The following is a 17,007-nucleotide window of genomic DNA, read 5'->3' as shown; positions in this document are numbered from 1 at the left end:
CTGTGTTTCTCCCTGCCAGTCCACCTCCCCTGAAACTTCAGCTTTTCATTTTACATTTCAGAGAAAATATTCTGCTGTGTTAAACACCCACCACTTTCTGCAGTTTAAATCTAAAGGTATGTAGATATTTGTCTCTCCACGAGCAAGAAGAGTTATCCTTCCCTTCATAGTGTTGCAATGTCGCTTGTGCAATGACACTTGTGCACCTCAAAGTCTCTTAGTGTCACGTTCAGAGGACTTCCCTCTTTTGATATTTCATAACCAGACAGGAAGCATGCCCTTGTTAACCCGAATTCTGTTTGGAGCACACCAGAAACCATCCTGGGGACATGGCGGGGTGCCCCAGGGGAACTCATCAGAGGGGAGATTGGGGCCAAAGGACCCCCAGGGAGGATGCAGGACCACTGCTCAGCCTGAGCAGGGCTGGGACAAGAATGAGAGTTCCTGTAAATGTCTCCTGTACAAAAAGAGCAGTCAGATTGATCAAACGAAAATATAGGACCCCAGTTAAATGTGAGTATATTTTTGGTTAAGTTCCAAAAATATATATTTTTTGTTTATCTGAAATTCAAAGTTAACCGGGTATGCAGTCTCTGTCACTAGCAGTCCTCTGATACAGTGCTTGTGTCTGTACCCTCTGACACCTTGACACAGAGCATGGCACCTTCACAGGGTTCCAGGATGATGAAGATACCTCCCTTCCAGCTCCCTAGGTGACAAATGCTCCTGTCTCCTCACTCGGGCCCCTCCGACCCTCAGCCCTGACCCTCCTTTCCCTCTCCAGACATCTCCCCAGGATCCTGGTCCTGTCTCAGTCCCTCCCCTCTGCCCTGAAGTCTCTCACATGTGCTCTCTGGTCTGACTGGGCCAACTCCAGACTCCTGGGCTGGAAACACCGGCTTTGCTTGTGGCCTTCTCCTGCCCCTCTGTGTGCATCCTAGTATAACTCACAGTCTTTAAGAAAGTGTCTCAGTGTTGGCTAGGGACTGGCATGGACCCAGGTGTGAATCTGGCCTCTACCACGTCCTACCTGTGAGACCTTGGGAAGAGGGGAAAAAGGATTTTGCCTCATAGCAAAATAGTGCTAAGTAGTAATTCCTTGCTCTGAGATTTGGTAAAGTTGGGATAAGCTTATGTATGAAAAGGGCTTGGTCAACGCGAGGAGACATGGTGAGTTTGCAACCAAAAGGTAGCTGTTAATTTAAAGCCAAGTGAGGGACTTCCCTGGTGGTCCAGTGACTAAGACTCCACGCTCCCATTGCTGGGGTCCCAGGTTCAATCCCTGGTCAGGGAACTAGATCCAGCATGCTGCAACTAAGAGCCTGTATGCCACAACTAAAAGATCCCGAGTGCCGCAACTAAGACCCAATGTAGCCTAATTAATAAATTAATTAATTACTATTAAAAATAAAATAAAGATAAGTGAAAGGGGTCCCCTGTCAGTCCATCCTCCCTCCCATGGGCGTGACTCCTTCGTCTCTGGGGACTTGCAGACTCCCTGGCACACCTGCAGCAGGAGGGGGCAGGAGACACAGAAATGAGGGCATCAGCTGAGAATACAGCCGGGACCCATCAGAAGAGGCCAGGCCCAGACATCGAGTCAGGAGTGCAGGAGGCGAGCCGCTAGGGGTCAGAGGAGGAGACCCCGGGAGGAGGAGGTGAGGCCCCATCGGCGACACTGAGGGGCTCGGGAGCAGGAACCAGCCTGGCCTGGGTCTCGGCCAGAACCGCTCTGCTGCTGAGGCCCCCAGTGCTGCCTGTCCACCACGTCTCTCTGCGCACCTGGCTGCACGCGGTGTGAGCCAGAATGTGCCGGAAGACTGCATCATCTGTGGATTGAGTGATTTATCAAATGAGTGGTTTCTCCTCTTTTTTATAGTAGCAGCATCATCTGTTGAAGACGAACTCTGTCAAATCGCCCTCAGTACCTGGCGCTTAACTGCGCAACAGCCCTCAGTCGGTCCCGATTATTCTCCATATGTTCCAGGTGAGGAGCCCAAGAACCGATCTTTTTCCCTCCGCAGCCCACACTGGCTCAAGTGAAACACCAACAGAAAGTGTGATCTGTGAGTTTTCGCATCAGCCCCTTCTCATGGTAGGACACTGCTAGCATCCATTAAGAAGATGTACAGGCTCTGAAGTTCTGGGGTTTGTCCCATCCTCTTTCTTCCCCTCTGGAATGAGATGTGACGTCTGGAGGTGGGCAGCCATCTGAGGCCCTGAGGAGACAAGTGCCGAGAGCTGAGATTGGGGAGCAGGAACAGCAGGCTGCTCCTTGACAGCATCGCTGAGCAGCTGAGCCAGGCCTGGACCATCCTACCCTCCCCACATGGTTTCTTCTGTGAAACAAGCCTGACTTATAGCCCCTCCAGGTAGCTCTGTCCCTGCCCACCCTCCTCCATCCCAGCATCCTGTCCTTAGGTCCCTTGTCCTTCCACCCTTGGTCCTTGGCCCTGCTTTGCTCCTCTCCTCTCCTTTCCTCTCCCCTCCTCTCCCGTCCCCTCCCCCTTCCGGGTCACACTGTTCTATCAGTCCTTCCCTCCGGGGTGCCAGCCCTCCCTGACTTTGTCCCTTCCTCCCTCCTTGGCCATCATCATCGTCTCTCCCTTATTTTCTATCCCTTCAAGTCTCAAACCAGATGATTCCACTCCCAGCCCCTCACAGTCACTGTGTGAGGTTGTGACACAGTTTGGGCCCCTGACATGTGAGAGAAGTCTGTGAGGAGAGACCTGGGGAGACTTCGCTGTCTGGACGCCTGTGCAGGACAACCAGCTGTCAGGGGCTGACTCAGCTCAGTTTAGGCCCGACAGAATCAGTGGCAGGAGAGAAATCTAGTGCCTGAGATGGGTCCTGCTTGGGTCCATGTACTGTGCAGGGACCAGTTCATCACCTGTGCAGGAAAGCACCTCCCTCTGGCTTCCCCTACAGGGCGGTAGAATTAGGAGTGGTGTGGGGCTGAAGTAATTCCTGGTGTTCACCCGACTGCTGATTTGAGATTTCCCTTCCAGTATTTAGACTCATTCTTTCTCTTCTCCTGTCTCATGGTCTGTCATTTCAAAACAGTATTGTTGGCAGGGTGATAGGTTGTCAATGCCTGTAGATTTTTTTTTAACATCTTTATTGGAGTATAATTACTTTACAATGGTGTGTTAGTTTCTGCTTTATAACAAAATGAAACAGTTATACATATACATATATCCTCATATCTCTTCCCTCTTGCGTCTTCCTCCCTCCCACCCTCCCTATCCCACCCTTCTAGGTGGTCACAAAGCACCGAGCTGATCTCCCTGTGCTATGCGGCTGCTTCCCACTAGCTATCTATTTTACATTTGGTAGTATATATATGTCCATGCCACTCTTTCACTTCGTCCCAGCTTACCCTTCTACCCTCCCCATATCCTCAAGTCCATTCTCTAGTAGATCTGCGTCTTTATTCCCGTCTTGTCCATAGGTTCTTCATGACCATTTTTTTTTCTTAGACTCCATATATATGTGTTAGCATATGGTATTTGTTTTTCTCTTTCTGACTTACTTCACTCTGTATGACAGACTCTAGGTCCATCCACCTCACTACAAATAACTCAATTTCATTTCTATTTATGGCTGAGTAATATTCCATTGTATATATGTGCCACATCTTCTTTATCCATTCATCTGCCGATGGACACTTAGGTTGCTTCCATGTCCTGGCTATTGTAAATAGAGCTGCAATGAACATTGTGGTACATGACTCTTTTGGAATTATGGTTTTCTCAGGGTATATGCCCAGTAGTGGGATTGCTGGGTCGTATGGTAGTTCTATTTTTAGTTCTTTAAGGAACCTCCATACTGTTCTCCATAGTGGCTGTATCAATTTACATTCCCACCAACAGTGCGAGAGGGTTCCCTTTTCTCCACACCCTCTCCAGCATTTATTGTTTGTAGATTTTTTGACGATGGCCATTCTGACGGTGTGAGATGATATCTCATTGTAGTTTTGATTTGCATTTCTCTAATGATTAATGATGTTGAACATTCTTTCGTGTATTTGTTGGCAATCTGTATATCTTCTTTGGAGAAATGTCTATTTAGGTCTTCTGCCCATTTTTGGATTGGGTTGTTTGTTTTTTTGATATTGAGCTGCATGAGCTGCTTGTAAATTTTGGAGATTAATCGTTTGTCAGTTGCTTCGTTTGCAAATATTTTCTCCCACTCTGAGGGTTGTCGTTTCGTCATGTTTATGGTTTCCTTTGTTGTGCAAAAGCTTTTAAGTTTCATCAGATCCCACTTGTTTACTTTTGTTTTTATTTCCATTTTTCTAGGAGGTGGGTCAAAAAGGATCTTGCTATGATTTTTGCCATGGCTTGTTCTGCCTATGTTTTCCTCTAAGAGTTTAATAGTGTCTGGCCTTACATTTAGGTCTCTAATCCATTTTGAGTTTATTTTTGTGTGTGGTGTTAGGGAGTGTTCTAAATTCATGCTTTTACATGTAGCTGTCCAGTTTTCCCAGCACCACTTATTGAAGAGGCTGTCTTTTCTCCACTGTATATTCTTGTCTCCTTTATCAAAGATAAGGTGACCATATGTGCGTGGGTTTATCTCTGGGCTTTCTATCCTGTTCCATTGATCTATATGTCTGTTTTTGTGCCAGTACCATACTGTCTTGGTTACTGTAGCTTTGCAGTATAGTCTGAAGTTAGGGAGCCTGATTCCTCCAGCTCCGTTTTTCTTTCTCATAATTGCTTTGGCTATTCAGGGTCTTTTGTGTTTCCATACAAATTGTGAGATTTTTTTGTTCTAGTTCTGTGAAAAATGTCAGTGATAGTTTGATAGGGATGGCATTGAATCTGTAGATTGCTTTGGGTAGTATAGTCATTTTCACAATGTTGATTCTTCCAATCCAAGAACATGGTATACCTCTCCATCTATTTGTATCATCTTTATTTCATCAGTGTCTTATAATTTTCTGCGCACAGATCTTTTGTCTACTTAGGTAGGTTTATTCCTAGATATTTTATTCTTTTTGTTGCAAAGGTAAATGGGAGTGTTTTCTTAATTTCACTTTCAGATTTTTCATCATTAGGGTATACTGTAGATTTTTGAATCCTAGATTCCCCTCCTACAAGATTTAGTTGATTTTTACGCACTCCAGCAGGAATTAGTGTGACCACTATACCTCCACTCCACCATGAATCAGATCCACTACAAAAGAGAAAGGCATCTGCATGTCTGCAACTTTTAATAAACTACTTGTAGTTCATGATACATTTACTGAGGAAAAATATTTGGTGGAAGATTCTTAATATTTCATTTTATTGCTTTGGATTTAAAATCAATTAAAATATCCATTTCTCTAAAAATCGAAAACTATTCTGATAATATTGAATAGAATCTTACTGATGTAGATTGGAACATAATATAGGTTTGAATGAAAAGTAAATCTACCCAGATTGTTTTTGTTTTTTGTTTTATTTTGTTTTGTTTTGCGGTACGTGGGCCTCTCACTGTTGCGGCCTCTCCCGTTGCGGAACACAGGCTCCAGACGCGCAGGCTCAGCGGCCATGGCTCACGGGCGCAGCCGCTCCGCGGCATGTGGCATCTTCCCGGACCGGGGCACGAACCCGTGTGCCCTGCATCGGCAGGCAGACTCTCAACCACTGCGCCACCAGGGAAGCCCCCAGATTGTTGTGTTTTTTTTTAAACTCTTTATTGTGAGCCATTTGCCTTTCACTGGTTTCTTTGGATCAATCTGGAGAGGGTAGCAAATGACATGTTTATATTTCTCAAAAAAAGCTGTTTTTTTCTCCTGTTCAACAGAGGTCTCCTGACTTCTTTAGAGAGGTTGACGTCCAGCCTTCAGTTTTCCTGCATCTAGGACGGGAGCAGGGAGTGAGACAGTTGGAAGATGCAACAAAAACCGAGAGGAGGTCTGGGGAGTGTTACAAAGATGGGGAAGAAAGGAGGGACACAGCAAGTGAGAAAGTAGAGGGACCGCATGAGAAGGGAAGGAAAGGATGGAGCTGGCGCCCCAGGAGGGAGCAGGTCACCCAAAGGAGGCTCTGAGAGGAGGAAAAAGCCACAGGGAGAGGAGAGGACGGAGGAGGTCCAGGGAAGCAGCAGGAAGGAGCCCTCACCTGGAGAATCGTCTGCAGGCTGTTACATAGATGTTGACTCACTACTTCCAGCCCATCCCAGGGCTGAAAGGGTCTATCCTGGTGGTCCACAAAGTTTTCCCAGCAGTGCTCAAACTCTGAGATGCAACAGGGGAGAGAAAGGTGAAGTCCAGTCTAGGGAAGGGTTGGGGCCACAGGGCTGAAATGACTCTTCGGGACAGACTTTCCCCTTCATAATTTCACTTCTTCCTCTCTCCTTCCTCCTGGGGACTCAATAGCTTACCCCTCCAGCTCTTTCTTGCAACTGGAATTTGAGCCAGCTCAATTCTCCTTTCTGGAAGTCCCCTAGTCTTTCTTGCATATCCACCCACTCCCCTTCTTCCCCTCCCCGAACCAGCTCTGCTCCCCCGAACTCTCTCTTCCCATAAACTCCTTCCAGAGTCTAGCATCACCTCTCAGGCAGCACACAAAGGCCTCTCTACCAGGGATTCCCACCCTACCCGCCCCTTTCTGGCAACTTCCCACAGGCCTCTCCCTGCCACCACCCCACCCCCAGGAGACCCATGCTGACCCTTAGAGGTCATGATGGCGATTTGGGCCCCAGCCGCCTGCAGTTTGCGCAGCCCAGCCTCATAACCGGGGAGGCTATAGATGCGGGAGGCGAAGATGTGCAGGCTCAAGTGGCTGTTCTCCCCCAGGAAAGTAGCCAGTTCCTGGGCACAGGAATGACAAGGGGTCCAGGAGATGAAACAGGTGAGCCTGTAGTGCAGCCCCCGGTCCAAATTCCAAGAACGGATCCGGTCCAGGAAGTAGCTCTCCGCATGGCGGGGCTTCCCTGGTTCGTTAGCACCCTACATAGAAGAGGAAGAAAAGTGGACGGGGTTGGGGCAGGACGAGGCCAGAGTAGGCAGGTGGGTGAGGCACTGACCTCCAGCGCGCGGGCAAAGCCTCAGCACCAAGTGAATGATATTTCAATGCAGCGTTTACATGATTCAAAGTAACGCAAAACTCCATGAGAGACACAGTATCAGTGTTTTACAAAAAGCTCGGTGAGCAGTGATGACTTGTTATTGGCCCTCGGCTCCCTGTGGCTCTGCATAGCACTGAAACCCATCAGTCTTCATGCAAATGTTGATGTTTTGTTCATCATAGAATTGCGTTAATTTTGATTTTTAAACTATTGCCTTAAAATGTGACTCATCTTGATTTCTGAGTTTTCTGGAGCGCCTCTTATTTTGTGCCCGAGGTAGGGCCTTCAGGAGCCTCACCTAGTCCAGCCCTGCAGAGAGGAGGCCAGGGGAGCTCCCACGCTGGCCTCCTGCCATGGAAGTGGGTGTTTCCTCCCTGGAGCGACTCACCCTGCTCTCCAGCTCCCCCTCTACCCCACCCCACATGTGCACCAAAACTTCTACAATCTTCTACTCTGGGCCTCACCCTGTGCTGAGCCCGAGGCTGAGGGGCGTCCTTGGGCTAAGGACAGCTGGCAGTGGGGTTGCAGGGATCAGCGCCCTTGGCAAGATCTCTCAAGCAGTGGGCAGGGGTCCTGCTGGGCCCGTCTAAGTCCACAGTGACTGAGGAAGAAATCGGGCTCTCTAGCCAGAGTCATCCCCCGGGCGGAATCCGGGGAAGAACCCGGCCCCTTGTCCAGATGCCTTTCCCTCTGTCCCAACCCCTCCCCAGAGGCACAGCAGGAGAGGAGTAGCCTAGTCCTAGAGCCTGGGGTGACATTGGAGGTAACAGGCCCTGGATTGCTGTGATTGGCTTATGACATGTGGCTCAGAGCTGCCAGCCACACAGCAAGGGTCCTCACCTGATTCCAAGCAGAGCAGCAGTAGCAACGGCAGGGACCGGGGGTGAGAGAGCTTGTGGGACATCCTGTGTGCAACTGACAACCTTCTACCCTGAGTGTCCCACAATAGGGAGGCCCTGCCTGCTGCGGGCAGGCTGGGTCAGTCACCTTGTTGTGCACGAAGCCCTTTTTCTCGTCCAGAAGGACCCTAGTGTCACCATCCAGGATCTCCACCTTGTAGCACAGGTAGGTCTTACGAGGGTTTATCTGATTCATGAAGTTCTCATTGAAGGTGTTTTCATCCAACAGGCATCTACGGTAAAAGGCGGGAGAAGCCCGAAGACACGGGGCTCCTTCTGGGACTGCCCAGCGCTCCTCTCCTCCCCGCACACCCTTTCCCTCTGCACCCCACATCTCTGCTGGAGCCACGAGTCCTCCCCCTCTGACCCCCACTGGGCGCTCCCAGGGAATTCAGGATCTCCCCCCAGGAGCGATGCAAGATGCTCAGAGCCTCAGTGAAGACCTGACCCTCTGCCCAAAGTCGGACTGGGTCACGGCCTCTCCCCACCGTCCCGCCCCTGTCCTAGCTCCCACTGCCCCGCTCCCCTGTAGCGTGGTACCTGGTCCAGGGTGCTGTGCTGGCCTCCATGAGTCAGTTTCTTCACCGTCCCTGGCTCTGAGTCTTCTGTTTCTGTGCTCGGTCACAGCCTGTGGCCTCCTACAAGCACCAGGAGCCTCCTACAAGCACCAGGCCTACTCTTCAAGTACCAGGAGCCTTATATACAATCAGAGCGCCTGGAAACCGCTGTGTCAGCAGAGTTGGGCCTCACCCCTTCCTGAACTCTGGCCACTCATGACACCGTGAACTTCTCCGCCCAAACGTCATACGTTCACAGAGAAGTTTAAGTTTCTTTTTCCCTGTTCTGACAAAGGCCCGACTTGGATGCCACCAGGACTGACCATGGGCCAGTGAGGTCTGCGAGAGTGCGGTCATCTGGGCAGCAGGGACCAGCAAGGCGGGCGGTGAGGGGACAGATGAAAGGACAGGTGTCCGTACCCTGGAGGACAAGCTCCATGGTGGCCCATCGCTGAGTCTCCTGCACGGGCTGTGGCCTGGCGCAGGCTCCCTGGGGCCCGCTGGGCTGAGGGACCCGTGGGGCGCTCAGTGGGGAGGAGAGAAGTTGCTCGGACAGGCAGGCAGCCGCCTTCATCCTTGGGGAAGGGAAGGGAAGGGGAGAAACCTGGGCCGAGCTCTCCTTAGGAGCCCCCCGTGCAGGGCCAGCCGACTGGCCATGGAGTATTTTCACCCCATTACACAGAGGAGAAGAGAAAGGCTCCCGGAGGGACCAGGCTGGACCAGGACCACGCAGGGACACGTGGCTGTGGGACGTACTTCGGCCTCAGAAAGCGTGGCCGCCCATGCTCTTGCTGTCCCCCTCCAGGCCCGAGGAATGTGGTGACTGTGTCTTCCAGCCCCAAGTTGGACCCTGGCCCTAGCTGGCCCTGTTTGTCCCCGAGGGGCTGCCCCCTGTCCCACTGACTCCCCATCCGGCTCCTCTTAGAGCCCCTGTCCTGGCCCAGCGCTCCTCCCACAGGAGCTGGCTACCAGCCCGCCCTGCCCCGAAGCCCAGCCTGGCCACCTGCACGGGAACCAGGCTGCTGACCTACATCCTCAGGGAGGAAACTCAGCACAGTGTCCCCCCCTTCTCGGGTGGGTGCCCCTCCTCATGGAGGGTGCCCTCCACCCCGCCCTCACCCTGGGCTGGGGCCCCTCTGTCACCTCTGCCCTCTAGACCTGGTCCCCTGGAGAACAGACACTGTCCCCCAGGTGGTGGCTCAGCCCCCATTTTTGTGACAGGTGGTTTCTGGGTGAGAACGGCCCTGGGGTGTGGGGTGTCCTGAGCAGTGCCCACACTTCCCAGGTCACGGTCTTCACACCCAGCAGCCTCCAGTCCTCCTGAGCAGGAGACAGGGTCTCTACGAGGACCGGGGTTACAGAGACCTGGCTGGGGTCCCTGAGAATCTCCCCAAAACCATCCCCCAACTCTTGCCTTCCAGGGAGGGAGAATGTGGTCCTGATCCAGACCAAGCTGTCCTCTCGCACCGCTACAAAGTCTCCTCGTCACTCAACTCACTAAGTTCTTCTGGTTCCCCTGTGCCCCCGGTAGATTTCTGAGGGAGGTCTCTGGTGCAGGAAGCCCCGTGCTGATGTGATGATGAGATGAAAGTGTGCAGCTCACCTCAGTCCATCAGGTAAGAAGAAAGAAGAAAAGAGGTCCTGTCTTTTCTGGGAAATGACAGCCCCTCCCCTATGTCTGCCTCTGTCAAGTAGAGTAAAAATGTGGGGAAATTCCTACACCCTGCTGGAGTTCTCCACCAAAGTGTGGGAAGATCCCAGAAGGGAAGGCAGGACCTAGGTCCACCAGTGAGGGAGGGTGCGTGTGGGGAGAGTGGCCCCCTGAGCAGGTGCAGACTGTGCTGGGATATGCCCCGTTCCCCCGTTCCTCCATCAGGAAAACTGGGAACAGGGCTGGATGCCCCGGGGGAGACCAGACTGGGGTCAGAGAGACAGACAGGGCCAAAGGACCCTGGGGAAGGGGGCGGGGCTGCTCAGCCTGAGTGCCTCAGGGACTGGAGTGAATGATCCTGAAGTTTCTGGAGTCCTGGCCAGGCTGCTCTGTGCAAGGTCCCAGCTCTGCCCTCCTGAGGGTGCCCTTTGCTCCCTAGAGAGGGATGGAGGAGAGGCTGCCTGTCCCCAGCCCGGCTCTCGGAAGTCCCCAGGCTGTGTCATGTCCCAAGCACATCAGGGTCCCTGTGTCATAGGCGAAACTCTGAGACCAGGGCCTGGGGAGATGGGCCCTTGGGAATGGGGGCCCTGGGGTGATGGAAGCACGTCTGCCAGGAGCCTGCCCTCTGACAGCACGGGGTGGGGGCCCTTCTCCCAGTGTAAGCCCACCTGTCCACTGGGGTTGCACCCTTTGCCCACAGGGCATATACTTTGTGGATTTTTGGGTCACTTCAAGGAATGGAGTGGGGAGACGGGGAGGAGGGGCTGCTGTTGGAGCCCAGAAACCAAAACCAAAGGAGGAGATTTGATGATGAGTTTCTTCCCAGAAACCACCCTTGGGAAGTGTCAACACCCTCTGGTCTTCTCCAGAGCTGAGGTATTTGGGTGTGTCTGGGCCGAATGTGTTTCCTTTCTGCTCAGTCACGCTGCGTGTGCGCGTGTGTGTGCGCGTGTGTGTGCGCGTGTGTGTGTGTTCCTTGTGGGTCAGGACCATGGTTAGTTCTGTGTGCTCAGTCACCCTGTGTGTGTGTGTGTGTGTGTGTGTTTGTGTGTGTGTTCCTTGTGGGTCAGGACCATGGTTAGTTCTGTGTGCTCAGTCACCATGTGTGTGTGTGTGTGTGCGTGTGTGTGTGTGTGTTCCTTGTGGGTCAGGACCATGGTTAGTTCTGTGTGCTCAGTCACCCTGTGTGTGTGTGTGTGTGTGTGTGTGTGTGTGTGTGTGTGTTCCTTGTGGGTCAGGACCATGGTTAGTTCTGTGTGCTCAGTCACCCTGTGCGTGTGTGTGTGTGTGTGTGCGTGTGTGTGTGCGCGTGTGCGTGCGTGTGTGTGTGTGTGTGTTCCTTGTGGGTCAGGACCATGGTTAGTTCTGTGTGCTCAGGCACAGTTGTGTGCCAGGCCTGATCTTTGTCATATATGTGGTACCTGAGGTCCCACAGGACATCCTGAGGTGGGACCACCAGCTGTAACCAAGCAAATAAGCCATAAGTCCCAGGCAGGAAGCAGTGCAGAAGGCCCTGGGACAGACACAGCTGAGCCAGGCCCGACTCCTCTGTGGTCCCAGCACTGTGGTCCGTGTCTGCTCCCCGAGGCTCCTGCCCCAGGGCTGCAAGCCAGGGTCCCACTTGGGGCTGGAAGACTCAATCACCACATTCCTCGGGCCTGGAGGGAGACAGCAAGAGCATGGGCGGCCACGCTTTCTGAGGCCGAAGTACATCCCACAGCCACGTGTCCCTGCGTGGTCCTGGTCCAGCGTGGTCCCTCCGGGAGCCTTTCTCTTCTCCTCTGTGTAATGGGGTAAAAATACTCCATGGCCAGTCGGCTGGCCCTGCACGGGGGGCTCCTAAGGAGAGCTCGGCCCAGGTTTCTCCCCTTCCCTTCCCTTCCCCAAGGATGAAGGCAGCTGCCTACCTGTCCGAGCAGCTTCTCCCCTCCCCACTGAGCGCCCCACGGGTCCCTCAGCCCAGCGGCCCCGGGGAGCCTGCGCCAGGCCACGGCCCGTGCTGGCTGCTGCAGGAGACTCAGCGATGGGCCGCCATGGAGCTTGTCCTCCAGGGTACGGACACCTGTCCTTTCGTCTGTCCCCTCACCGCCTGCCTTGCCGGTCCCTGCTGCCCAGATGACCGCACTCTCGCAGACCTCACTGGCCCATGGTCAGTCTTGGTGGCATCCAAGTCGGGCCTTTGTCAGAACAGGGAAATCAAAACCTATTCGTATTAGAATCGGCCAAACTGAAGGGCAGGGGGGAGGCGTGCATGACCGTGGGGGAGTGGCGGTGTGGGGCTAGTGACAATTGTCCTCGTGGGTAGACGGCTGCCTGAGGATGGACCGGCGGTAGGAGGCAGTGTCCTCACTTCTCACAAGCACTAGGCTTCAGTGAGCATCGGATGAGCTCCACAAATGTAATACGGAATGAAAGATGTCACATATGAAGGAGTGCATTCTGATTCCATCTATATGAAGTTCGAACTCAGACAAAGTCAGTCTATGATCATAGAAGTCCTAATATGTGTTCCCTCTGGATGGGGGATGGCAGGGAGGGGACACGAGGGAGTCCCCACCTGGGATTCTAGAAGTAGCCCCACCTCAGTCTGGGTGGTGGTTACACTGCCTAGAAACCTAAGATTTTGCACTTAACTGTAAGTTATACCCCAATTTTAAAAAAGTTACGAAGCCTGTATTTTTAATAAGGAAAAAGTTTTCCTAAAAGACATAAATGTAATGTCCCAAATAAATTGATAGAAATGCAAAACAAACAGAATCACCATGATTGCTCTCAGGGTTTTTCGTTTTCTTTTTAATGAGGAAAAAAAGGGCTGTTTATGTCCAAATGACAGACTAAATGTGGTTGAAAGTGAAGAAGTGAGAGAGAAATGAGGAAGGGAGGCGGTCCTTGCAATATACTAAAAACTAGAAAAGGGATAAAGCCACTGTCATCAAAAGAGTGTGGTGTCAGCCAGGACCCAAAACAGACGTGAGGAGAACACTGCAAAGAAACACATACAAGTATATCTGGGAACCTAAATGATGACAAAGGTGGAGTGGCAATGCGGTGGGGGCAAGGTGGGCATCATTCATTTAATGTTGTCAGCTGAACGCGAAATAAATCCTCATGGCGCCTCCACTGTGAAGCAAGATTCTCCTACACCGCTGCTCCTATTCAACTCTCTCAGCCCCCTGCCATCCCCACCCCAGCTTTCCCCAAACCAACAGAGGAAGAAAGGCCCCCTCCCCTCCCCTCCCCATCTAGAAACCTGTCTGCCTCGGTACTCACATTCATTCACCCAACGCAGATTTTATTGAGCACCTACTAGGTGCCACCTGCTACCCTAGGGGCTGGATGAAGTTTAAGCAAAAGAGACAAGATTGACTCCATGGTCCACCCATTCAAAGTCCAACCTTCCATCTGTGCTCTGGGGCTCACACCCTCTCTCTTCCAGTGGGTTTCTCTTCTGTGGTTTTCCACATCATGCCCAGCACTACTGGATCATTCCCATTAGCAAACCACACGCTCAGGTACCTCCCACCTTTAAAAACAAACACTCTCCTTTGAGTCACATCTCCCTCCATTCTCTTCGCTCCTTCATGGAGAAAAATAGACGTAAATAAATAAACTTCTATCAGAAAGTTTTATGCATGTTCTATTCTGCATGTTTTGCTTCCTGCCCACCTGTCTGCTTTCCTCCCATGACATTCCCTCTCCCCACCACTCCAGAGAACCTGCTCTCGATAAGGTCACCGATGATCCCCGTGTTGCCAGAAGAAAGGGATAGTTCGGGACTCCCCTGGTGGTCCGGTGGTTAAGACTCCGCACTTCCACTGCAAGGGGCGCAGTTTCGATCCCTGGTCAGGGAACTAAGAGACCACATGCCGCACAGCACAGGCCCCTAAAAGGAAAAGAAGAAAGGGATATTTTCCAGTGATCCTCTTGCCCCTCCAGCCAGCAGCAAGTGACATAGCTGAGCATAACCTCCTTCCTGAGACACGCTGCTCCCCCACTGCGGTGACCACCCTGCCCCGTGGTTTTCCCCCTCTTTCTGCTCACCTGCCAGCTTCTCTCCTCTCCTGGGTGATCCGGCCCCTCCCCCTGTGCATCCCACCACCTCCCTAGGAGACTCAGCCTGCTCCCCGGGCACGCGGCCCACGTCTCCCGTCCTGCTGCTGCCCCGAGCTCCACGCTCAGGTACCAGCCTCCTACCAGACATCTGCCCGGCACTGCACACTTAACCTTCCCCACAGACTTTTTTGTGGGATATTTTCCCCCAAAGCTCATTTACCTCAGATTCCCCCAGCGCTATAAAGGATATCGCTATCTACCCAGCGAGTGGTGAGCTTGAGCCCAGACCCAGCGGAAGATCTTGATTCCTCTTCTCCGTAACAGCTAATCCATAACCAAGTCCTCGTGATCGGTGTTGCCGTCAAACTCACTGTTAATCTCCATCCCCACGGCCTCCGCTGTCACCTGTCACTGGGCTGATGGATGAAACTTCCTGTTTCCTTACCCCCTCAAAACACACACACACACACACACACACACACACACACACACAGTGTCTTTTTTTTTGGCTGCACAGCATGCGGGATCTTAGTTCATCAACCAGGGATCGAACCCATGCTCCCTGCAGTGGAAGTGTGGATTCTTAACCACTGGACCACCGGGGAAGTCCCACAGACTCTTGTACTCAGCATATGATCTAAACTCCTGCCTATGACCAGCTGCCACCACCTCCCTGCCCCCAAACTTTGCTCCCCAGACACACCGCTCTTTTCTGCTTCCTTCCTGCCTCAGGGCTTTTGCACTTGGGTTATCTCTGCCTGGAAAGCTCTTCCCCCATGGTCCTCCCAGGGCTAACTTTTTCTCATCCTTTCTGTCCCGGTGCAGAAGGTACCAGCTCTGTGCACCCCATTTAAACAGCTCCCCACCTTCTGTTCGTCTCTATTACAGCATCCTGTTTATCCCTTCCGCAATTGCCTCGATCTGGAATTATCTTATCTGTTCCCATATTTTCTTATTTCCTTTGTGTCTCCCGCCATCATGACATCATCCCCTTGTAGTCTGGAGCCCCCTACACCTTACTCAAGTTTGTACCCAGCGCCTTGGACCAAGCCTACCTCCGCAGTAGGTACTCAATTAATATTAGTCAAAAGAATGAACACACATAAAAACTGAATAAATAAAGTGATGGGGAAATGAAATACACATTTTTTCTTCCTCCACAGAAGAGGGAGATTAGAGAGGAGGAGGGTTGGTGATGAGAGAGAGGCTCTAAGCTTTCCCATGAGATATCTCTGTACTACTTGACTTGTTGCATTAAGCAAGCACTTTGTAAATCATTAAATGCTAATAAAGTCACTGCGGAAGAAGAGGTTTCCAGGCTGACAAAGGTAGGGAGAGCCAGGTTCAGGCTGCCAGGGCCAAAGTCCACCTGGGCATCAAATACCGCCTATAAATACATGGCTGGGAGAAGGAATTCCGGTCCAGAGACAACTGTCAGCGCCCCACATAGGAAACAGGACAGTAAAGCATTGCTTCACCCGGTGTGATAGAATAAACCTCTCTCCTGTCCCCGGGTTATGAAAAGAGAAACAAAACCACACAACACAATGAAAGGAGACGGGTAGTGGGAGATGAGCCCCTGAAAACTGGACCCCAAATGATGACAAGTCAGGATTTGTTAGTTGTCCCAGCAAAGGGTTTTCAGTAAAACCCAGATTAAATTCTGAGCTCTGGAGAGCGTTTCCTTGTTAGCATGTCCAAACTCCCTGCTCTCCGCCCCTCCCTGTGGCTGGTCCTCCGTGCAAGAAGAGGTTGCAAGGAAGGCGAAGTAGGGGTTACGTATTGGACGTGTTGTAGATTGGATATTATGTAGAAGGATGTGGTCGAGGATGAGGAATCCACGGTGAGGCCCAGGTCTCCCTCCCCATCCTCCCGGGCAATGTCATCTTTTCTCTGCTTCCCGGGTTTCCCAGGTGGTGAAGTTGGCTCCTTCCTCCGAGAGCTCCTCCTCTCCTCCTGGGCTCTCCCTGGATCTTCTCCAGAACAGCCCTGGCCGCCTGCCCTCCCTCTGGGCTCCTTCCCCCCAGGAATGGACCCTGTCCCTGGGGCCGGCTGTGACTGATCTGTTGAGGCCCCCAAATCAGCTTCTCCAGCCCAACCCCCTCCAGGCTCCTGGCCTGGGCTTTGTGTCACCCCGGATTCTTTTCTGCCTGTAGTGCCAAACTCTGTGATTCCCGCCTTTGTAAGGGCTCTGGGGCCTCCAGTATCTCTGTGGCTACTGGACAGACGTGTCCTTACCTTCTAACTTTGTAGGCAGATTTCAGGGCTTTTGGAAACGCTTGGACCTGTTAACCTTTCAGAACGTCGACTGAGGTGGAACTGAAACTACGTCGAAATGGATTTAAAAGTTCACAACATGTTCAGAGAGAATGTCCTTATTTCAGATCTTATGACCAAAAAGCCAGGTAGCCAGGCAAGGTTACACTGGTTCCTATGACGATGCTGTCAACTGTAAGAGCATCTCATTCACTCTTAAGTCCTGCTTACTGATTATTTCTATTATAACTACAGCCTATGTGAGCAATGTTTAAAATATAACTGTCATTAAAATGACTCATTCAAAAAAATTAAAAATAAAATGACTCATTCAATGAGTATCTGATAATATAGAAAATGAGCAAAGTGAAAAGAATCTGAAATGAAAATCGTACTCAAGAAGTCATTGCAGAAACTGAAAAGGAAGAACGCATGAAAGGAGCTAAACATGTCCACGTCTGCAGGATTCCATTCCTAGAGCACTCCAATATTTCTCAAAATTTCTCAGTATAGCTTGTCTTTTAGACAC

General features: G+C 51.6%; 1 protein-coding gene and 1 long non-coding RNA gene across 2 annotated transcripts; one reads left to right on the top strand and one right to left on the bottom strand.

Annotated features, from left to right (window-relative positions):
* Positions 1-332: 332 nt before the first annotated feature.
* Positions 333-14,016, top strand: LOC111186180 (uncharacterized). Its single transcript, XR_002647782.3, has 3 exons — positions 333-513; positions 1,880-1,987; positions 8,191-14,016. It is a non-coding gene; the product is annotated as an uncharacterized LOC111186180 (long non-coding RNA).
* Positions 4,640-8,634, bottom strand: LOC111186179 (DNA dC->dU-editing enzyme APOBEC-3A-like). Its single transcript, XM_022596460.3, has 5 exons — positions 8,502-8,634; positions 8,050-8,194; positions 6,664-6,943; positions 6,114-6,229; positions 4,640-5,850 (listed from the first exon to the last, which is right to left on the bottom strand). Exons 1-5 carry the CDS (start codon positions 8,528-8,530, stop codon positions 5,836-5,838), a joined length of 585 nt encoding a protein of 194 aa, XP_022452168.2. The 5' UTR covers positions 8,531-8,634; the 3' UTR covers positions 4,640-5,835.
* Positions 14,017-17,007: the final 2,991 nt, after the last annotated feature.

The sequence above is a fragment of the Delphinapterus leucas genome, chromosome 11 (assembly GCF_059928025.1).
Source record: "Delphinapterus leucas isolate spDelLeu-1000000601 "Yukka" chromosome 11, BTC_Dleu_Yukka2, whole genome shotgun sequence".
Lineage (NCBI taxonomy): Eukaryota > Metazoa > Chordata > Mammalia > Artiodactyla > Monodontidae > Delphinapterus > Delphinapterus leucas.
The sequence above is the reverse complement of the archived record's forward strand: the minus strand, read 5'-3'. Positions and strand labels throughout refer to the sequence as shown.